We start from the raw sequence: 23,180 nt of genomic DNA, 5'->3' as shown, positions 1-23,180 counted from the left end.
ATAAAATAGGGATTAAATGAGATCATATAAAGCCTCAGCACAGCATAGCACATGGTAGCTTCTGAAAAAGGAAGGAAGAGGTGCTAAGAGGTAAAGGGCTCATTCGAGGTCATGCAGCTGCCACTGGCTTCAGACCAAGGATCTTTAACTCTGCCCCTCCCCCTGGCTGCTTCCTGGGACCCCAGTGGCTTCCAGCTAGGGCTGACTCCAGGTGCAGTGACTAAAGCCCTCCAAGAGGGGATGTGGCCATCAGGGAGGTTGCAAGCCCAAGGCCGTTCTTCCCTGTGGTGGGTTAAATAACGCCCTCCCCAAATTCACATCCACCCAGAACCTCAGAATGTGACCTTATTTGGAAATAGGGTCTCTACAGAAAAGGACACAGAAGGACATGCAGAACCACAGGGAAGACAGCCCCATGAAGGGAAGAGGTTGGATCAATGCTGCCACAGGCCAGGCATTGCCAGGAGCCACCAGGGTCTGGAAGCAGCAAGGAGGAACTCTCCCCAGAGCCTTTGGAGCAAACACAGCCTTGCCGACACCTTGATTTGGGACTTCTGGCCTCCAGGGCTGTGAGAATATAAATTCCCGTTGCTTTAAGCCCCTGAGTTTGTGCTGATCTGTTCCAGCAGCGCTGGGAAACTAAGACACTGCCCCTGACTCTAAGATGGGGATGGACAGCGGGAGTTGGTCTTAAAATGTCTGCTTGCACGAAGGGCCGCAGTGATGGGGCAAAGTACCTGTGTTCTGGAGGCAGACGAGGGCTCAGCTCCCTTCCTAGCCAGCTCTGAGCCTTTGTTTCCTTATTTGTTCAACAGAGAACATCTTGATGCCGCTGGTTTATGGTGAGGATTAAAAGAGAAGGCACAGCAGAGCAGGCTGGTGGTGATGACCGAGGGCACCGTAACTATGCATGGGGGCTGATGTGCCTCGGTTAATTCCATCCTCACAGCTGCCCTGGGTGTCCTCACATGACACAGGAGGAAACAGTCATGTGATGTTAACTAAGTCTCCAGAGCTGGGACTCAAACCCCAGCCATCTGACTCCAGAACGCCCCCCAGCTCCCCACCCCTGGGCACCACAACTCTCTATTGCCCTGTGCCCAGAGTCCACGTTCCTCCAAGCTGGTCCTCTAGCCTGGTTGGAGCCTGGCACACAGTAATGCTCAATTAATATTACTATTTTTATCCTGTGTCTTCCTTCCTCCCTCCTTCCTCAAGTCGGGCCTCATTGCTCCAGCCCAGCCCATGGCTCCAGGAGCCATCTTGGTCTTGGGGGTGAGCGAGGGCAATAGGACCCCAAATCTGATTCCAGGAGCCTTGAGATCATGACTCAGCATGTCACATGGACAATTCCTAAAATTCCTCCTTCGACATCTGTTGCTCTTCTCAAGCCCCAGTCCTGAGACAGCTCCTCTGCTCCCCTTCCCTCTCCCTCCTCTTTCTGACACTCACCCCCACCACCCTCCCCGTCTCCCCATCTACCCCATTTCAGCACCAGCTCAGCCTGACAGCAGGATAGTCTTCAGGACATGCAGTGCTTGGAGGGCTGCGGGAGGGGACAGTAAATATCCCCGATTTAACATCTCGTCTGTCTGCCCACCTCCCCGCCAACCATCTAGACCATTGTTTGCTGCCCTCCTCCCTGGCTCAACACCGTGCACTGTCCATGTTGGGAAATCTGGGAATTCTCGGCAAGTATAAAGAGAAGCAGATGCTCTTTGAGGGGCCGAGCTGAGTGGGGACAAGATCTCCAGCAGGCCTACGGCTGCCATGCCACAGTTTCTTTGCCCTGACTCATTTCTTGGTCTTTCCCCTTGCCTTTGTCCTCGTTGATGTCCTACTAATTCCAAATTATCTCAGAGAGCATGAAGAAGTCCTTTCAAGGTGGGAATCAGCTATAGGTCACAGTTCTCCTCCTGCTTACTCAGCAAGGTGGGGAGTTCTGATGGCTGCAGGGGAGGCTTACGGAACAGATGTGTTGGGGGGACAGGTGATGGAAGGGTATGGCGATTTACCCCAAACCTGGTATCTAGTGGAGAACCGAGGGTCAGGCATTTCCCACAGATGACAAAGCAGCTGTGTGGGCTTCCTGCCGAGATCCAAGATGGCAAGGTGTTGACTTAACGGAAGTCTGCAAATCACAAATCCCCAGCCCCTAGGTCAGGGATCCAGGTCAGGGGTCAGGGCTCCAGGTCGTAGGAGGGAGACAGGTAGAGAGAGGACAGCTTTCCAAATCGACTTGGAGGTAAGGGAAAAGATAGATGCCAGGCAGCAAAGCCAAGGTGCTGGTTGTAGAAGGAAGGAGCAGATGTGGGTCAAGTGGAGTTGGCTTCAGAAAAGCAACACTGTCTTCTCCCCTCTATCTTTTTCTCTGCCTGTGAAAGATCTGAGGATGCTGCAGCCTTTAAATCCCAGCCATTCACTCTGGCAATGTGGCCTAGAGACACCTCCCAGATGCACGCAAGGACTGAGCTTTGAGAGTGCTCATCACAGGGCTGCTTATGGTGGGGAAAATGGAAAACAATCTAAACGTCTGGGGGTTGGTGGAGTGATTCATGCTACAGCCACAAATAGACCACATAACCTGTCCCACTGTTGCTGGGGAAGACCATCCAAGGATGTGTGAAATGCTCACTATATGTTACGTGAAAAGAACAGGTAATCCAATGTGAGACCCTAACTTTATATGACCAAGACCAGACCTGCATAATAGCGGAAATGTAGGTCTACAATGGTGTGGGTGTGTATGAACATTTTTAACTACTAACATTTTAGCATACATTTTCCCAGTTTTTTTTTTTTTAAGATATGTGTATGGGGGCACCTGGGTGGCTCAGTGGGTTAAATGTCTGCCTTCAGCTCAGGTCATGATCTCAAGGTCCTGGGATCGAGCCGTGTCAGGCTCCCTGCTCCACGGGGAGCCTGCCTCTCCCTCTCCTCCCCGCTTATGCTCTCTCGCTGTCTCTCTCTCTCTCTCAAATAAATAAAATCTTAAAAAAAAAATAGGTATGTGTATTTGCCCCTTATTGCAAGTTCGTACCCTTAACAACTCTTAAACAACATCAATTTTAGTCCGCCCTCCCATCCCCTGGTAACCACCATTTTACTCTGTTTTCTACGAGTTCGATTTTTTAGATTCCACATGTAAGTGATAATCATTTAATATTTGTCTTTTTCTCACTTTCCTCACTTAGTATAACGTGCTCAAGGTCCATTCTTATTGTCACAAAGGATATCCTCCTTCCTTGTGGCTGAATAATATTCCATTTGTCTATATACCACATCTTTTTAATCCATTCATCCATTGATAGGCATTTAGGTGATTTCGTATCTTTGCTATGATGACATACATGTGTGTATGTATGTGTCTATATAATATTCTGCATAGAAAACATATAAAAACCCCATATGTATTACCCTAAATATGCACACCACATATGTAATATATATAACCCTATAAATTACCATGTATATATTGGAAGAATGTACACGAAAATGTTAATGGGAATATATGTGCTGATACATATATATACAAACATAACATGCATACATATTGTTATGGACTGAGTCCTTAAGTACCCGCTGAATTCATATGCTGAAGCCCTTACCCCCAGGGTGACTAATTGGGAGACAAGGTCTTTGAAGAACTGACTGAGGTTAAATTAAGTCATAGGGGTGGGGCCCTGATCTGATAGGATTAGTGTCCTTATAAGAAGACACACCAGAGAGCTCTCTGTGTGTGTGCCCAAAGGAAAGGCCACGTGGGCCCACAGTGAGAAGGCAGCCATCGAGGAGCCTGGAAGAGAGCTCTCACTCGACACTGACCCTGCCAGACCTTGACCTGGGATTTCTAGCCTCAAAATAAGTATTTGTTGCTTAAGCCCCAGCCTCTGGTATTTTGTTATGACAACCCAAGTGAGCGAGTACAGTGCACACATAGATACATACGTGCATATATATGGAGTGTCCTTCCATATATATGGTAATACATATAGGGTTTTTTAAAAAAGATTTATTCATTTATTAGAAAGAGAGAGAGAACATGAGCAGAGTGAGGGCAGAGGGAGAGGGAGAAGCAGATTCCCAAATTAGCTGAGCAGGGAGCCTGATGCAGGCTTGATCCTAGGACCCCAGAGTCATGACCTGAGCTGAAGGCAGACGCTTAACTGACTGAGCCACCCAGGCGCCCTACATATAGTTTTTAACATATGGTTTTATGTATATTGCCATGTATATAATACTAACTATAAATACGAGATAGGAAAAATGTCCATCACCATGCAGATCATGGTTCTCTCTGGGAAGTGGGGTTATGGATGACTCTTTATTCTGTTCTTTTTTTTTTTGCCTAGCTGTATGACCTGAATTTACAACAAACTTGTATTATTTCATATTACTATTCCTTACATTACTTAGTACTCCTGTAAGATAATAATTAATAGTATCACTGTAAAATAGATTTAAAATGATTTTCTGCCTAAAGTTGGCCTTGGTCTTGAGGCTGGGACAAGGGACAAATGGCTGCAGTCAAGGGGAGCAGAGCCCCAGGAGCTGGGACCGGGCAGGGACCGCCAAAGCCACGTGTATAACCTTGAACAGGTTTGGTGAGTCTGCCAGAGCCTCCTCTTGCCATCGTAACAGGATTCCCGAGGAAAACGTGTTGTCTGGTTTCCAAAGAGCTGGCTCCTTACACGCACACGCGCGGCTCAGTCTGCCATCTGTGTGCCCTCTCGGTGCGCCAAGTGTGCCAGGGCAAGGCTGCTCCCTGGAACGAGGGCAAGGACAGTCCTAAGGGAATTCTTGAAAACTGGGGTGGCCTTGGGGCCTTGACACCTACGTTTCGTGTCTCCCGCACAGATCAGCTGGACATCATCTCCATGGCAGAGACAACCATGATGCCGGAGGAGATCGAGCTGGAGATGGCGAAAATTCAGCGCCTCCGGGAAGTCTTGGTCCGACGGGAGTCTGAGCTCAGGTTTATGTGAGTGCCTCAGGGAGGTGGCCGAGAAACAGAAGGGGTGGTGGAGAGGGGATCACCCAGAGAAACTAACATGTACTATTTATTACTGCAGGCCAGGCGCTGGGATAAAGGCATCATGTACGTTTTAAAAAAATCTTATTTGATTCTCAAGACTGCCTAGACTAGGAGTGGGTATCGGAGTCTTCCATTTTATTATTTATTTATTTTTAAAAGATTTATTTGGGAGAGAGAGAGCATGAGCACGGAAGGGAGGGGCAGAGGGAGAAGGAGGGAGAGTCTTGAGCAGACTTGGTGCTGAGCACAAAGCCCAATGCAGCCCAAGGCGGGGCTCGATCTCACAACCCTGAGATCATGACCTGCGCTGAAACCAAGAATCGGATGTTCAGCCAGCTACGCCACCCAGGCGCCCCCATAGAGACTTCCATCTTAACCCAGACCCCGAAGGTGGGATTGAATTCAAGCCAGTCTGACTCAGAGACTCAAAGAGCCCAAGCTCTTTTTATGTTTGCTTCTGAGAAGAGAAAAGGGGAGAGACAGAGGGAGAGATGGGGACCCAGTGGTGGTTCCTACGTCCACGTCTTTAGGCACACACACTCTGGGTTCAGATAGTTATGAGATCCCAAACAGCTGGGAGAGTTTGGGGCAGGTTCTCTCTGGGCTTCATTTCCCTGGCTTGTGAAATGGGGGGAAATGATAATACCTCCTGGGGTCACCGACAACCCGAGAATCACATGATTTGACCCAACCTCCACTGGAAAAAGCAGCAACATCACACTTTTTGGGCGTGCGCTGGAAGGTATGCGTTCCACCCATTCTTTCACTGATTTTACGGAGGCCCATTACAGGATTATCTCCCATTTTGCAGATGGGAAAGACTGAGGCTCAGGGAAGTTAACCTGCTCAGGGCCTCCCAGCTAGTAAATAGAGCATTTAGGAATCAAATCTGGCTCTTCCTGCTTTCAAAACTCATATTCTCCTTGGATGACCTTCAACACATACTGCATAATATGACCTCCTCTCTCACCCTGTGAGATGGACCAATGGATCAACAGCTGCCATTTATTCAGCTCTCCGTGTGGGCCAGTCCCTGTGCTAAAACGCTTCATGGGCATGGTCCCTCCTCCCAGGAACCCTTAGAGGAAAGTTCTAGAACATCCCTACCATACGAATAAGAAATACCTTCCCTTGGATCTGGGAATAAGCTAAACCAATACATACATGACACGGTGAAACAATCCCTTCCTCCTCATGGATTTTTTTTTTCCAGTTTTTGTTTTTCAAAAGAACTTGAAGGACTGGTTGTGTGGGAGAAGTATTAACTAAGACCAGGTGTTCTATTAAGACAGGTGATTCCAACCACTGAGATAGCCAGGACTGGACAGGAGGTGCCTGTGGGTTATCCAAGCACAGATGAGTGGCAGGAAGTTCTGTGTCTTTGTCGTGTGCGGGAGACCACAGAGCTAGACCCAAATTCTCAGGGATCGCCCGCAGAGCAGCAATTACTAAACTGAAGTAACGGGTATAGTCACCCCACGTAACAAACAGCAGACAAACAGCCAAGATCCAAGCACGGGATCAGGGAATGCAGAAATCTCCGTGTGACTCCTCCTTGCGGATGAACTCAGGGCCAAGGGAAAAGCCAGAAAATATGGACTAGTTGAGAATTCACTGGCAGCAAGAGGGTTTGGGATGATTACAGTCTATAAATAATACAGGTGTGCCTTAGAGGTATTGTGGGTTGGGTTCCGGACCCCTGCAATAAAGCAAAACTTGCTATCAAGTGCGTAAGATGAATTTTTTGGCTTCCTGGTGCATATAAAAGTTATGTTTACACTATACTGTTATTAAGTGTGCAATAGTGTTGTCTTAAAAAAAAAAAAACAACAAGGCACATGCCTTAATTAAAGCAATCCTTCCTTGCTAAAAAAAAACGCTAGCAGCCATCTGAGCTGTCAGTGAGTTATAATCCTTTTGCTGGTGGAGGGTCTTGCCTCAATGTTGATGGTGGCTACTGATCGGGGTGGTGATCGGGGGTGGCCGTGCAGGTTCTTAAGACAACCATGAAGTCGGCTGCATGGATGGAGTCTTCTTTTCATGAACGATTTCTCTGGAGCATGTGATGCTCCTTGATTGCATTTCACCCACAGAACTTCCTTCCAAACCAGAGTCAATCCTCTCAAATCCCATAGCTGCTTTATCCACTAAGTTTATGTCATATTCTCGGTCCTTTGTTGTCATTTTGACAATTGCATGCCATATTCACCAGTAGATTCCATCTCAAGAGACTTTTTTTTTTTTTTTTTTTGCTCGTCTATGAGAAGCAGCTCCTTGTCTGTTAAAGTTTTATCGAGAGATGGTAGCAATTCAGTCCCATCCTTAGGCTCCACTTCTCATTCCAGTTCTCTTGCTATTCCCACCACATCTGCACCGACTTCCTCCACCGAAGTCTTGAACCTTCGATTTGTAAAGAAACGCAGTATCTTCGAAGCGTAATAAAGTGGGAAACACAGTAAAACGAGGTGTGCCTGTACATGCAAATTAAGCCTTTCTTCCTCCCTTCTAGCTTTAATCCCAATTCATAAAAATGACCGTTGTTAATAGTAATGGTTTTTATTAATTCTGATGGACAGTTTTACGACTGTTCTTCTATTACTTAATATATAACCTTTAGTTGGGGCACCTGGGTGGCTTAGTCGGTTAAGCGTCCGCCTTTGGCTCGGGTCATGATCTCAGAGTCCCGGAATCGAGCCCGATATCGGGCTCCCTGCTCAGCGGGGGTCTGCTTCTGCCCCCTCTCCCTGCTCCTGCTCTCCCTCTCTCAAATAAATAAATAAATAAATAAAATCTTAAAAAAAAAATAAGGTTCTCTCTCTCCCTCTGCCAACTCCCCGCTCTCACACGTGCTCTCTCTCTTTAAAAAAACAAATAAAAGAAAGAAGACAGAGAGCATATGAGTTCTGCTGTGAAGTACTGAAAACTCCCTTCAGCAGGTGGGTGCTCAAGAGGGAGCAAAGGTGCATTTGCTGCTACAGGAACAAGGGCCGTCACGTCGCATTTACTGACCTTTGCATCCATCCGGTGTGCGTACGCTCTTATCCCAGCATCTGGCCCATGCCTGGCATGCAGTGAGCGCGTGATGACAAGAACAGCCAGCCTGTAAGCTCCAGCACTGGGCCAAGCATGGCACTGAACTCTAGACTCACTGAATTTCCCCATCATGCCCCCTCAGGGACAAATCTCAGCTGCAGATACTTGAAAGTAGCTAGGCTCACCGCTACACCACCAGCGCCTCAGTAGACACTGGAATAAATCAAATTATTCAAAGGCTACAGAAGGATGTCAGTGTCGACAGGACAGAAGAAGGGCTCAGTTTCATTCTCAGGGGGAGGGGCCGGCTTCCAGGCCCCTAGGGAGGCGGGGGGCCCCTGCCTGGTGTAGTACGTAACCTTGCCGGGAGGTGCACCCACCTTGTTGGTCTCAGCAGGACATGATGGACCCAGGGGGACCAGGATAGAGATCACCGCCCACTCAGCCGAACAAACGCGGCTCATCCATCATCCGTGGCCTCCCCTGCTAGCAGGCCACATGTGGGCCATTCTTGAATTCAGTTTCCAGGCTGTGTTTCAGAGCCAGGCCCTTACACAGCTATAGGCTTCCTATTCGTGCATCCCTTTTAGAGAAGAGAAAAATTGGAGGTTAAATAATTTGCCCACTGTTGCATTAAGCTAATCAGAAGCCAAGCTAGGATGCTGTGATTCCAGAGTGTTGATTCAGTGAGTAAGGGGAGGGAGGAAGGAGGGAGGGGATGAAGGAAGGAAATTCTTTAAAGAGTATACACTGCGACGACGGTAGGAATCTTATTCATCTTCCTCACTGTTCTATCTTCCTAGCGTCTTGAAAAGAGCTTGGCACTTATTAGGGCAATTAATATTTGTTGAATGTGCACATTCCATCCCTACCCAGCAACTTCTCTACACACACATACACACACACACAGGAGGGCCCCTGGCACAGGGTAAGAGGGAAATAGAATTTCAGACCATTCTAAGCATTTGCAGGCTTCAGTGGGGAAGGTCTGAGTGACAGGAATGTGACAGCCGTTGACTGAAACCATCCCAATGATTGTAGCTGTAATAACCAGGAGGAGATTGGTTTTGTCACACCTGCTCCGAAGTAATCAAGTTAATACCCATCAGCTCCTGTGGAGACTGTGAGTCAGATCACATTTCATGGTCGTGGGTGTCTTCTCACTCTTATGTGCTGTATTGACTCTTTTAAGAATGGGTCCAGTGGCTGCTGCCCCCAACACCCCCAACGTTTAGCATTTTCCTTTCACAGACTTCCATGTTCTTCTCTTGCTGGTTCAACCTCTCCTCTTGCCAGGATGGTGAGGGAGTAGAAGAAGGAGATCTACCCAGTCCCCAGGGAACTAGCATGAATTCATGAGAAGTGGACTCAGGGGTTGTCCTGGCTCTCCTGTGTCCTCAGTGTGTGACCTTGGGCACATGACAGAGTACAGAAGAACTGCTATTTACTCTTTACTCCCTCTCTTCTTTGCCCAGCACTTCTAGAATGCAAAGGCAAACTCCTGGCTGGACGCCCACAATCTCACAATCCCACATTGGGTTTTGTCTTGTTTCACCATCTTGAATTAAGTGTGGTAGAAACAGAAAGGATTTTACCGAGGGAGGCTCAGTGAACAGGACTCAGGACTTTTCCATACTCTTGCTCTGGAGAGAAGCAATTTATTTGGAACCTAAAATGATGAGCTCTAACTTAGGTGGCCAGGTTGGCAAGTCAACCTGCCAGGAATTCGCGGTAATGCTTTGTAACGGTTCCCAGGGAGCACAGCAGTCAATGGCAGTCATCCTTCCTGCGGGCCAGCCCAGAGCACGCGTTATCACACCATCTGTGAAAAGTGCCTACTAATGAAAGGACTCCTCTGTCTTCCTTAGCTTGTCCTCTGGTTTCCAGGTTGCTACTTGGCAGCTGGAGAGCTCCCTCTTGAAGTTTGGTGACTTAATGAGCATCATTTGAATGAGTCAGTAAACCCCGCCCCCCCATCACAAAAAAACGCCTCTGTAATAGGTGCTAAATGTCCGGGAGATCAAGCTTGGAGCTTACTTTGTTCTCTCCTTGATCCTCTGTGCCTCCCACCTCCCCGTCCCTCCACGGCTGCCCCAGGTCCCTGCCACTCCCTCTTGCTTGTCCTACCGAGGCTGTCGCCAACCTTGGACTCATTTTCTCACCTTTAATTCCAGGCACTGAATCACACCATGAGCTTTTCATAACTCAGCAGCCTGTGCTCGCCTGCCTCGGCTCTCTGCATCGTCCCTACAATCTTGGTCATGCTGTTTATCTGGGCTTCAGATAATTAAGAATCCTCTGCCTCTGAGCAGGGGCAGGGGGTGGTTATCTTCATTTTACACCCGCTTGCGGGATTTTCATAAAAGGGAGAGTATGCTCTGTCTCTTGGCTTGCCCTGGGCAGTGGCGGCTTTTAATCAGGGAGTGTCAGAACTGCAGCGGGGAGGGTAGGCGGGTGTGTGAAGGGCGGGTTTCAGGAGCACAGTGCCCGCATTCCACTATTTCCAAAGCCTGGGCTTGGACCCCAATCACTTCCTTTCATTAAGAAGCACCCAGCAGGGTGAAGAGGTCAGGCTCTAGAATCCAGATGGCAGAGATTCAGGTAGGGGAGGGTAGAAGGCACATAAGTTGTAAACAACAGCTTTCGGAATACTTACTATGCTGAGCAGCGTTCTAAATATTTTATGTGCATTGATTCAATTAATCCTCACTACAACTATAGAGATAGACAACACCCACGCCCCAGCCCACCCCGCTATTTCCCATCTTATAGAGGAGGAGGAAACTGATGCACAGAGAGGTTGAATAACTTGCCTGGGGTTGCACAGCGTCCATTAAATAGCAGATATTGGTTTATCCCAGGCATTCTGGGTCCAGCGTCCATCCCAACCACCATGCTATGGGGTCTCTTAACTGGCTTTGAACCCCAGTTTCTACTTGTTACCAACCGTGTGGCCCTGGAGAAGATACTTAGCCATGTTCCAGCTTCAGTTTCTCCCTCTGTACAGTGGGGCATCGATGCTTCCCTGGCAGCAAGACAGCAAGAGATGAAAAGAGAGGATGTGTGTGAAAGTAAGTGGCTCTTCCTCTTAAGGAAATAAGCAAATCAAAATTCCCTTCCTCCTTTTCACTTAACACCGCGCTTTGAGGGATCGCAGGGGATCAGGGCTGCTGAGTCATCCCCAGAGAATACCCAGAACACACTCCTCTCCCCGAGAAGCTGGGGAGTGGCTCTCCACCAGTAAGACCAGCTCTACCCCAGGGCCTTGACACTATTATCACCAGTGTTATTTTTAAAAATGTTTTATACACCTGTATTTTGTTTGTTTGTTTTGTTTTCGTCTTCAATGAGCTGGTGATTCTCAAGTCCGTTAGGAAAAGCTTCAAGCCAAGGGCAAAATGAAGCATGTGCATTTATGTAACTTGACACATCTTAGCCACGTTCGGGAGTTCTGCATCACGCCGGTTGCACTCTGGGTTTTAAATAGCATCCCCTAAGAACAGGTCACTGTCGCCAGAGCCACTGTACATATCAGGTGGGAAGAAATGCCTCTCAATGCAGAAGATCTGAAAAGCAATTTGTTTCGGACAAAATGTGCACAGGTTTGAGGAGTTGGGTGGGGGAAGAGAAGGAGGGGAGGGGAATCGGAGGGAGAAGGAGGGAGGATGGAGGACATTGCAGGTTGGACCTCGGAGTGGAAGGACCATCCTGAATTTCTAAGCATGCCGGGAAGTAGGGATGGGTTTGGGAAACCGGACTGATCAAATGAAGAAAGATACGTCCCCCACTCGACAAGCTTTTGCTGTTCCAAGTTGCCTTTTGAAGTCAGAACACACTTCAGGAAAGGAAATTCTCTCTCTCTGGGAGTTCGGACTGTCCTGCCATCGAGGACTTCATTCTCTTACCTCCAAGGATCTCCTCTGAGCCTCCTGTGTGCTGGTGAGCTGGGAAGAAGATCACCATATTAGGCTCTTGTAATGGTTAGGTTTATGTGTCGATTTGACTGGGGCTGTGGGGTGGCCAGACAGTTGGTCATATATTATTCTGGGGGAGTCTATGCGGGTGTTTCTGGGTGAGAGGAAACATTTGGATCAGTGGATGGAGTAAAGCAGATTGCCTTTCCCAGTGTGCGTGGGCCTCATGCAATCCATTGAAGACCTGAATAGTGCAAAAAGGCTGAGAAAGAGGGAACTTTGCCTGCTTTACTGAGGAGCTGGGATATTGATCTTTTCCTTGAACTGAAAAATCAATTCTTCTTGGGGCTGGAGCCTGCCAGCTTCTGGACTGGAGCTATAACATCGGCTCTCCTGCTTCTCTGGCTTGCTGATGATGGATCTTGGGACTTCTCAGCCTCCATACTCATGTGAGCCACTTCCTTATAAGTAATTAACTGATTGATCAATCAATCAACCGCTCAATCAAACCTCCTATTGCTTCTGCTCCATGGGAGAATCCTAATACAGCCCTGTTTATTCTCAGAACCTTCCATCTGGATGCTTTCTCTGGCTAGCAAAGACCTAGGAAGTTGGAGAACACTGATCAAGATGAAGGGATACAGGCTCTAGCACTTTGTAGGACAGTCTGGCATTACCTAGTAAAGATGAGCATGTACTTACTCCACAACCAGCAGGTTCTCCCCCGGGGATACCCTAGAGCTGCTCTGTAGAACTGGGTAGGCATGGGCTATATGTGGCTATTTTAATTTAAATTCATTGATATAAAATAAAAAATACAGTCCTTCAGTAGTCCTACTGCATTTTGAGGGCTTGTTCACTGACTGAGCCTAATGGCTGTCCTATTGGAAAGCGTACATGTTTTCATAGAACATTTCCATCATCCCAGCACTGCCCTGAAGAAACTCTCACACGTGAGTGCCAGGAGGCATATTCCAGAATGTTCTTATCAGCCTTGTTTGTAAGAGCAAAACACTGGAAACAACTCAGGTGTTTGTCGGCAGCAGAATAGGACAAATTCGTGGTGGCCTAGTCATTCTGTGGAATTCTGTACAATGGTGAAAAATAGATGCCCCACAGGCATTCACCCAGATGCATCTCAAAAAACAAGGCTTTCAGCCAAGATGATGTAAAGGTCAAAATGTGTAAAACCAAAGAAGGCACAGACATTCATACAGAGATAGTAAATTAGAAAAAGCATTAAGATAAACTCAGCCCAGGGCTCACCTCTGAGGGACTGAGGGAAATTCAAGGGAACGGGGCCCAATGGGGATTCTAAGGGTCCCGTACAGGTTATGACTTAGGCAAGATGATGGGGACATAACTGTTTATTATTCCATAAGTGGCATAAATGTATTTTATGAACACTTCTGTATATAGTTCACACACACACACACACACACACGCACATTTTTCCCCAATTTTGTATTGTGGCAAAATACACATAAACAGAAAAATTTTAAGTATACAGTTCAGTGGTATTAAGAATATTTACACTGTTGTGCAACCATTACCCCTGTCCAGCTCCAGAACTTTCTAACTTGCAAAACTGAAATCCTGTACCCATCAAACAATAACTCAGCATTCGCCCCCAGTCCCTGGCAACCACCACTGGCTTTCAGTACCTATGATTTTGCCTACTCTAAGTTCCTTATATAAATGGAATCTTACAGTGTTTGCCTTTTTGGACACACATGTGCACCTTTTCTTTCTCTCTTTTTTTCTTTCTTTTCTTTTCTTTTCTTTTCTTTCTTCCTTTCACATATATATAGAGAGTGCATGTGTGTGAGTGGGAGGGAGGAGAGGCAGAAGGAGAGGGAGAGAGGGACTCATAAGCCAGCTCCATGCCCAGCACAGAGCCCAATGCAGGGCTCGATCTCATGACCCTGAGATCATGACCTGAGCCAAAACCAAGAGTTGGAAACTTAATTGACTGAGCCACCCAGGCACCCCATGTGTACCTTTTTAAAGGAAAAATATTAAGAAAGGGAAGGAAGTTTATGATCTTTGATATCTTTGCATCAATGTCTCAGATACCTCAAACCCAATATGTCCAAGTCCAAACTCATGATCTCCATGCCATGCCCCGTCCCCACCAAACATAACTCTGCAAATAGCCCAGCATCACCATCTACCCATGGAAATGCCAAATTCTGAAGTTAGATACCATACTTGACTCCTTCCAATTTGCCACTTCGTGTATTGAACCCATCCCCAAATTGAGTCAATTTTACCTTCTAAAGTAATTTTTAAAACTGTCCACTTTCCTCCATCACTATGACCACCACCCAAGTGCACATTCCCATCTCTGTCTTGGATCTCAAGAGCCTCCCAGCCTTCCACCTTGCTGCCCTCCAGGCCAGGGTACCACAGCGAGAGGGAGCCTCTGGAAATGCAAATCAGACCATGGCTCCCAGTTCTAAACACTTTCCAGAATTTGTTACTGTGATCAAGCCTACCTGATACCGCCAGGTCCATTCCTGGCTCTTCTGCCCTGTTCTTTATCTTTCCTCCACCTGCAGGCCCCACCCCTGATCTGCACCCCATGGGGCACCCTTCAGTCCCCCCCAACACACACACACTCCATGCCCTGTCCTGCCACTGGGGCCATTTTCTGTGCTGCTCGCTCTGCCTGGACCCCTCCTCCCGCCACCCTCTTTGCCTGGTTAACTCTCCCTCTCCCTCCAGGGCTCAGATCCAGGGAAGGGAAGCCTTCCCAGTACTTCCCAGGCTGTGTCCAATATTCTCCCCATAACCACAATCCTTTCCTTAGAAGACTTTCCCTCTATTTAGATCCACATGCATTGGTGTGAGTATGTGCTATCTTTCTCCTACCAGACCCTGGCCCTGATGAGAACAGAGGCTGAACTGTTTTCACCCCCAGCAGTGTCAGCAGCCCCCAACACATGCCCAGACTCAGAGCAGGTACACAGTGAATACTTACCTCATCAATGAGCTGGAGTTCGTCTTCCTGCTCCTCCCAGTGTCTGAGCCATTGCAAGGGCTCCCCTGGAGCTGGCAAGTCCGGGCAATGAGAGCTGCCTGGCCCTCTGAAGGTTAGATGGTGGATCCAGTTCATAGAATTCCTACAGAACAACAGTGTGACTTTGCTAAGTGTATAAGTTTCCCATGGCTGCTATAACAAACTCCCATAGAGTTGGTGTCATAAAATAACACACACTGATGCTCTTACAGTACTGGAGGCCAGAGGTCTGAAATTGGCTTCACTGGGCTGAAATCAAGGGTCAGTGGGACCATGCTCCATCTGGAGGCCCCAGGGGAGAGAATCTTTTTCCTTGTGTTTTCCAGTTTCTAGAGATGCATTTCTCGTAGTCCTTGGCTGGTGGCCCCTTCCCCCCCATCCAAGCCAGCAGAAGGGAATCTTTAAATCTCTCTCCAGTGACGTCATCCCATCTCTTCCCCTCTTCTGCATCCAAATCTCACTCTGTCTCCCTCTTAGAAGTCTACTTGTGAGTACATTTAGAACCCACCCAAATAACCCAGGAAAATCTCCCTGTCTCAAGATCCTTAATGTAATCCCACCCGCAGAGTACCTTTTGCTGTAGGAGGTTAACACACTCCCAGGTTCCAGGGATTAGGCCGAGCACAACTCTGAGGACATCGTTCAGCCAGCCACATGAGAAGAGACTGAGAGCAATTCGCATCGGGGCTCAGCATCGAGCTGAAGTCCCAGCGTGGCAGCAATGGTGACAGATAGGGCCGTGGCCAGGCTGAGCAGAGGGGAAGCACACTCCACGTGGAGAACTCGCATTGCTTGATCTTATGCTAAGTTCTCATTATTTTTTTGAAATCTCCCCAAGATGCAGCATCTTATGAGACAGAGAGAGAGGACGAGGGAGCGTCTCGGTGATTCAGCACAGTGGCCTGACAATCAAGGGTTTTCTCCCTCTCTCTGCGTGTTTCTGGAGCAGTGCTAGACTTGAAGGGCAGCAAAGCTTGGGAAGTGCTCATCCATATCACCTGACGATCTCAATTGACGGTTCAGCTTTTGCTCCAGGCTTGGTGCGGAATCAGATAACACTGGACTGGGCGGCCTCATTTCCACATTGTCCCTTCACATGAGAGCCAGCCCTTCCGTGAGATTTCCTGGGCAGGATGCTCACCAAGAAAAGGACGGATGGAAGGTACAAACGGCTTAGCAGGTGTGCCTTGGTGTTTTGGGTCCCCGAGGTTCGCTGGCCCCCGCCTCCCGGGAAATGTAAATATCCTGATTTACATCTTTCACTTTATTTAATGGGCTCCTTTTCGCTGAATGATCAGATATGTGGATTTTTTTTCCCCCTTCTGGAATTTTGACCCACTCTGGGTCATTCTGTCCTCGGTCCTCTAAACTCCTCAGGGGTTTCGAATTCGATTAAGTCAATCCAAGACACTCCCAGTTGGCTTCTGTCAGTGGGAAGGCAGCCTGTGTTTTCACTTCTGAGTGTCCTCACTTGGACATCATTGCCTTCTGATCAAGAGAGAGACTTATATTTGCTCTAAGTTAACTTATACCTACGTTTGAACTCTAGCTCTGCCATTTACAGGCTGTGCAGTCTAGGACAAATACCTTAACCTCTCTGAGCCCTACCTGTCTCACCTGTCAAACGGGGAAGGCTCCGACATCACACAGGGGGGTTATGGGGAGTAAAAGAAGTCATTTTTACATTAAGCACCCAGCCCGGTGCCTGCCACCATGTAAGTGCTCAGTAAATGTTACTTTCCTTTGCTTCTGGAAGAAATCGAGTTTGGAAATGAACGGATGCATTTGTAAGAGCAGACGTTAGGCCCGCGCTCTTGATTATTAGTTGTACAGTTATTTATCTTGAATAGGGGGCACAGGAGAAGGGGGGGAGGTTGGAAGGTGGACTGAAGGTCTCCTCCATGACAAGGTTGTTCAGATTGGGGAGGAGAAGACTCAGGGGCACTTGAGATGTGTCTCGAGACAGTTGAAGGATTGTCCCGTGGAAGAGGGTGTCTGCTTCTTCTATGTACGACCAGGACCAAACATAGATGCTGCGGGTGAATTAGGTTACCATCTCAGCCTGAGAGAGGCCTCTCCAAATGCTTGCAGCTATAAAAAGTGGGAGCCTTGGGAGGTGATGAGTTTCCACACCTGGGGATATTCAAGCGTTTATTTATTCCTTCCTTTATGCAGCCAGCATCTACTATATCATTATCACGTGTCAGGTCCCGGGAATGTGGGGATGAACAGTGTAGACGAGAGCTCCGTCCTAATGCAACCTGAGGGAAGACATAAAAACTGCACGACTCCTGGGGGGTATACGGAAGCTTCAGATGGGCGATGGGGGGGGGGGCAGTGAGTGTCAGGATGCTATGCTCAATTCTTAAGGTTATCATTTTTATTAATTTCCTTAACATCTCTTGAGCACTCCCATGTGCCACGCACGATCCTAAACTTCTTATATGGATCACCTGATTTCATCTCCATAGAACAAGATGAGGCAACTACTATCAGGAGCCGCACTGAACAGAGGAGGAACTTGCATCTCATAGAAGTTAAGAGACTTGCCCAAGATCACCCCTCTAAGAACCAGCAGGGTTGGGATTCTAGATGCAGCAGGCTGACCCCAGCGCTTGGCTCTGTGGTGCACACCCAGGGCCAATCCTTGCCTTCCAGTCCATCCCCTCTTCTCAGAGAACCAGTCCCAGGAGTGTGGGGGGTCTCTGTCTCTCCTTCCTCCCCTCCTGCGGGCCGGAGCTGACTGGTCCAGATTGGCTCAGTCTGGGCTAATCAGAGTCTCTCTCCTTGGGATACAGAGAGACTTGGGATACAGAGCGCCAGTTCGGTGATGGATTTGCAAACCAAAGACAGCGGGTGAGCACAGAAAGCCTGTCTTTGGCAAGGAAGGAGGACAGCACAGCTGCCTCAGGGTAACAAACAAGAGAAAACTGTCATCCCCGAAAGCAGACAATGAACTTGGCCATGACATTCCCATTCCAGTCCCCAGGCAGCTCAGCTGAACTGGGCCTTTGAATAAGATGTCGCATCTTCTTACCCCCTGGGTGTCCACTGTCCAGACTGTCGGAGAAAGGTCTCACACTTGTGTGTCTGCAGCCTGGGGAAACCCAAAATCTGCTGCTGTGATGTTAGTGAATTTCAGGGTTTCCCTGCTCAGCTCTTCTCTGCTCCCGGGCTTGGTTTCCTGCTCCTTGAACCCCACCCACGTGGGTAGGAAACTCGGATGCTTCACCAGTTTCCATAACGACAGAACATAACAAAGCCCTATGCTACTCCCACAGGTCATCCAAGGAGTTGCCGAACTAAACATTCGGAAAGGGCTCGCACCAAGCTCTTCACTCTTCACAGCAATTTAAAAACCCACAGTTGACATTCCCAGCTAACGAGATCCTTTTAGCCATCTTGTACCAAGAGGTTCCTTTTTCTTGGCCCTTCTCCACTTTGAGGGCCCAGGCTCACCCACCTTGCTTGCAGTTCTCTAGCTCAGACCTCTCAGTTCCAAGGAAGACAACTTCCCTTCCCTGTCTTTTTTTCTTAAAGATATATTTATTTATTTGAGAGAGGGAGTAGGGGGAGGGGCAAAGGGAGAGAGAGAATCTCAAGACGACTCCACAATGAGCACGAAGCCTGAGATCATGGACCTGAGGCAAAACCAGGAGTCGGAGGCTCAATTGACTGAGCCACCCAGGTTCACCCCCCTCCCTGTCTTACGCAGAGCAGTTTCACCTGCTTCCAAGAAGCCACGGTGCCAAAAGATGCTTGGGCTCTCGGGAACACTACCCCAGCTGTCTGTCAAGTTACGATTCTGCGCAAAAACTCTTTCTGCCCCAAGATAAATATGGGTACCTGCTGTTAAGGTGCTAACATTTCTCCCCATTTTTTACACCTTTATTAAACTATGGTTCATCAAATGAGCTTGAGGGGATTTCTGTTCCTTCTAGCCCGTGCTGGGAGGTTCTGTTGAAACGTTAATCGGTCGAGAACTCCATTTCCCAGAATCTTGTTCCTTGTCTGGATCCAGGTTAAAGGTGGGAGATCTCAGAGGCAGACAGGAAGTGCAGTGTTGACTCACTGAGGGCCACCATGTTTGGATGAGGAGGTAATCAGATAGAGAAGGCCATGGAGTTTCCAGCTCATCCTCACTCTCCCCGACTTCTCATCCAACTGGTTGTCCTGGCTGCCGGTCCTGCTGACCAACAGCAGCCCCCCATCTTCTAGACACTTGGCAGACAAGACAACAGCCTCCCGAAGACCCTTCTACCCGCTTTCCGTCTACAGCCCCACATCGCCAGCTAGATGTGCGTGACTTCACAGATGGGCTGGCTGGTGCCTCTTCGGTCTTCCACAACCCCTCCTAGACCTTTGCGTCCCCAGCTCCTTCCACGATGGTGAAAGGTCTAATTCCTACAGTGCAGCCCTTGCCCCATAATTCAAGGTGGTTCTGCTTCCCTGATGGAGCCCTGACCGATACATATCCAGAGCCTTTCCAAAAGAAGCAGCCGAAGGCTGGAGGCAGTGAATCACAGGGAATCAGCCGGAAAGCTTTAGAGAAAATGCCAACACCTGGGACTTATCCTAGAGTCTGATTTATTTGCCCCAGGATGTGGTGCAGCCATTGCAAGTTTTAAAAGCAGCTGGGGTGAATCCCCCCCCCCCCCACTGGCCACCCACTGCCTCGACCTCCCACTGTATAGACGTCCTATTACCTCTTCCCTGGGGGAAGAACAATGCTGGTGGCTGTTGGTTGCTTGCAGATGACTCATCTTCTTACTTTCTTTTTGTAATTTTTTCTTGATGAAAATTGGTCTCAGCCTGAAAGTGTAAAATCCACCCAACATTAGCATGGCTCCTGGCATGGCAATAGCTACCTCTCTCTCCAGTGGCTTTGAACCGTGATCGGAATCAGAACGAAATGTATGTTTGTGGTCTCCCGTGGCACATGAAAATCCCAAAGCCATCTGTTGTCTTCATCATCGTGTCTGTTATCAAAATACACTGATTAAGCCTTTAATTGAACCTGGTGCTGTATTTATCGAGAAACTCACCATGATTAGCTTTCTAAAAGCTTATCACCGAAAGCCAAATTTATAATCATTCAGCGACCATCGCTTTCAATTCACTCCATTGCCCACTTACGTTTGACCTCTAAAAACCAACACGCAGTCTCCCTTTTTTGCTTTTATTTTTAAAAAGATCCAGTGGGCAGAGGGATGTGGGGATCAGAATGTAATATGATAAAGGTGGATTCTGGGGCCGGATGGGGCAGAAATTCACTCCCAGCCTTACAGCGGACTAACTGCGAAAACTTTAAGCCTCGAATCCCTCATCTTTAAAACTGGTGGAATTATAATTCACACCCGCTGGAATGAGGAATAAATGAATGCTCGAGAAGAACCTAGTATAGAGCCCAGCCCCTGTAAGCACTTCCTACGTATCAGTCATGAGGATGCTTACCGACGTCTTTCTGTGATTCCAAGAGGGAGTTGGAACTAGAGTTTGGCCCAAGACAAAAACTGTCCATTTATAAAATGAGATCTGAATTTCACTTTGAAAGCCACACTTCTGAACACGCCTGAATAAACGAACATTTTGGCTTCACATGAGGTTTCCCCAGATGGAGTTTGGTGAGCTGGACCAGGTTACGAAGAGGGACCTCTGCACCCTCCCGCCCCCGGGAGAGGGTGATTATCTGCTGTTGTTTGTCTCCAAGTGCTCGTGCTGCCCCTTAGGCCCACTAGGACTGGACTTTCGGGTGCTGGGGGAAATTTTCACTTGCTGCTGGAACAATTTAGAGTAGAGGCGTCTCAGGCTGTGATGCAGTCTGGTTAAATTCAGGGAGACTTGCCCAGGGCATCATTAACCGCCTGGGGGAGTCAGCCCTGGCCATCTGTCGTCTGCCATCCCTCTGTCTGGTTTTCCCTTTGGTCACACTGAGCCATCTTGAGAAACTTCTAAAGGTCCTCTCCTCTTGCTGTGCTGGCACAGTTAACGAGAAACACGGCGTGGTCGGGGGTTCAGCGTTGGGGCTGAACCAGCCCTGGACTTGGAAATGGGACCTGGGTTGAGATCTTGGCTGTGTGACCTCCGGTGATGCGACTGGTCCAGTTTTTCCCAAAATGGGCAACGCTCTAGGATGATTTTAGGTGTTAGCTGGGGAAACATTCATTGAGAATTTATTTTCCTGTGTTTTAAGGAAAAATATCGGTTCTCCATCTATAGTGCTGTCAAAAGTCTTATATTAAAATATTTTCGTATGAAAAGAAAAATACTGAATAAGTAATAGTGGAGCAGGCTTGAGATCTGGCAGTCATTGTCATGGTGTTAAGCAAATGACTAACGTTTAAGAAACACTGACTTAGCCACACTGAGCCTTCTTTCCTGCAAGAGGCATAAGAATACTTCCTCCGCTGGGGGAGTGAAGTAGTAGGCAAAAGCTAGAGGAAGCATAATGGGTGAGCGATTGTCAAGAGCTGCATTTGTGTAAGAGCTGGTATCCCAGCTGAGCAGCTAGGCAGCTGTGTGATCTTGGGCAAATTGCTTACCTTCTCTGTAACTCTTTGGTTTAGTGTTTGATGTTTTTGACCAAATATGCATCCTTTTTCCATGCCAATTCTCTGATTCTCTGACCCCAACTGAATATCCAACCATTAAGTCAATTTTGACACTACCTACCTGGAGTTAGGGTCAGACCCCACAAGTTAAAGGGCTCATTCCCATAAGACTGCCTTCACTTCAGACGCCTGTCACAAGTCCCCAGGGTACCTACACTTCTGTCCAGCCCACTACAAATTCGGGGTTCCCATGCCCCTCCCTCCCAGACTGGATAATTCGCTAGATTGAATCAAAAGTTAGGAAAGCATTTTTGTTTGTGTTGCCTGGTTTATTATGAAGGCTACAACTCAGGAACAGCCAAATGGAAGAGAGGCGTAGCGCACAAGATAGGGATGGTGGGGTGATACAGAGCTTCCATACCCTTTCTGGGCACACTAGCCTTCCCAGCCCATGTGTGTCCACCAACCCAGAAACTGCTTGAATCTTATTGTTCAAGCATTTTTATAACTCAGTCTGCATCCCCCTCCTCTCTTCAGAGGGGGGAGTGGTTGGGGGGAGGTAGGGGCTGAAAGTTCCCACCTTCTAATCACGTTTGGTCTTTCTGGTGACCCGCCCTCACATGAAGCTATTGAGGGGTCCCACTCTGATCACCTCATTGGCATGAACTCAGATGTTTGTGCCTGAGGGGATCATTATGAATAACAAAAGACACTCCTTTCCCGCAGGAAATTCCACCAAGAGTTTTAGGAGCTCTGTGCCAGGAACCAGGGACAAAGACCAAATATATTGTATGATAGTTCCCTCTTATCCAAGAGGATACTTCCAAGACCCCCTGGGTGGATGCCTGAAACCATGGATACTACCAAACTCTACATATATACTATGTTTTTTCTTAGCCACACCTACCTATGACAAAGTTTCATTTATAAATTAGGCAAAGTAAGAGATGAACAACAGTAGCTTATAATAAAATAGAACAATATAACCAATACACTGTAATAAAAGATATGTGAATGTGGCTTCTCTTTCAAAATATCTCATTGTCCTGTACTCACCATTCTTCTTTGGGTGATGCGAGATGATAAAATGCCTAGGTAATGAGACAAAGTGAGGTGAATGACGTAGGCACTGGGATATAGCTTTAGGCTACCACTGACCCGACCATATGTTAAAAGTGCCCATGAAGGGCGCTTGGGTGGCTCAGTCGGTGAGGCGTCTGCCTTTGGCTCAGGTCTGAGCCCTGTGTCAGGGTGTCCGCTCAGTGGGGAGTCTGCTTCTTCCTCTCCCTCTGCCCCTCCTCCCACGCCTGCTCGTGCTCTCGCTTTCTCTCAAATAAATAAAATCTTAAAAAAGAAAGAAAAGAAAAGAAAAGAAAAGAAAAGAAAAGAAAGAAAGAAAGAAAGAAAGAAAGAAAGAAAGAAAGAAAGAAAGAAAATTGTTTAGAGACCATCTGTTGTTATTCACACCATGGCCCTTGTGGTTGGGGGGTGTTGGGACGGTGGGGGTGTGCTCCTGTACTAGGTGTGAGTTGCAATTTTGGGTTGCTCAGTATCCAAACTCTAAATTTAGGGGACCCATTCACCGTGTCAGTTCTCATCAGAGAAGTTAAAACAGGGAGACCCCT

At 47.9% G+C, this 23,180-nt stretch overlaps 1 protein-coding gene and 1 long non-coding RNA gene across 5 annotated transcripts in view; one reads left to right on the top strand and one right to left on the bottom strand.

Moving 5' to 3' along the window:
- The window catches only part of BMERB1 (bMERB domain containing 1), a 104,625-nt gene that overhangs the window by 55,309 nt on the left and 26,136 nt on the right, over positions 1–23,180 (top strand). Inside the window, exon 2 of the mRNA XM_008696927.2 lies at positions 4,858–4,981. Within this exon, the coding sequence (XP_008695149.1) occupies positions 4,858–4,981 (124 nt within the window). The remainder of the gene's footprint in view (positions 1–4,857; positions 4,982–23,180) is intronic.
- Positions 1–23,180, bottom strand: part of LOC103668624 — a 40,412-nt gene that overhangs the window by 1,625 nt on the left and 15,607 nt on the right. For 3 of the 4 annotated variants that reach the window (XR_005836062.1, XR_005836064.1, XR_005836063.1), the window contains 8 exons: positions 22,612–22,646; positions 19,711–21,154; positions 14,966–15,107; positions 11,380–12,012; positions 11,016–11,093; positions 8,449–8,651; positions 8,045–8,281; positions 5,561–7,461 (listed from right to left, as the gene is read on the bottom strand). This is a non-coding gene — a long non-coding RNA (uncharacterized LOC103668624). Of the gene's footprint in view, positions 1–5,560; positions 7,462–8,044; positions 8,282–8,448; positions 8,652–11,015; positions 11,094–11,379; positions 12,013–14,965; positions 15,108–19,710; positions 21,155–22,611; positions 22,647–23,180 lie in introns of those variants that run through there. The other variant, XR_005836065.1, reaches the window with a different exon arrangement.

This window comes from Ursus maritimus, unplaced genomic scaffold (genome assembly GCF_017311325.1).
Source record: "Ursus maritimus isolate PB19 unplaced genomic scaffold, ASM1731132v1 scaffold_2, whole genome shotgun sequence".
In the NCBI taxonomy this organism is placed as follows: domain Eukaryota; kingdom Metazoa; phylum Chordata; class Mammalia; order Carnivora; family Ursidae; genus Ursus; species Ursus maritimus.
Note: the sequence above shows the minus strand (reverse complement) of the source record. Positions and strands in the feature narration are given on the sequence as shown.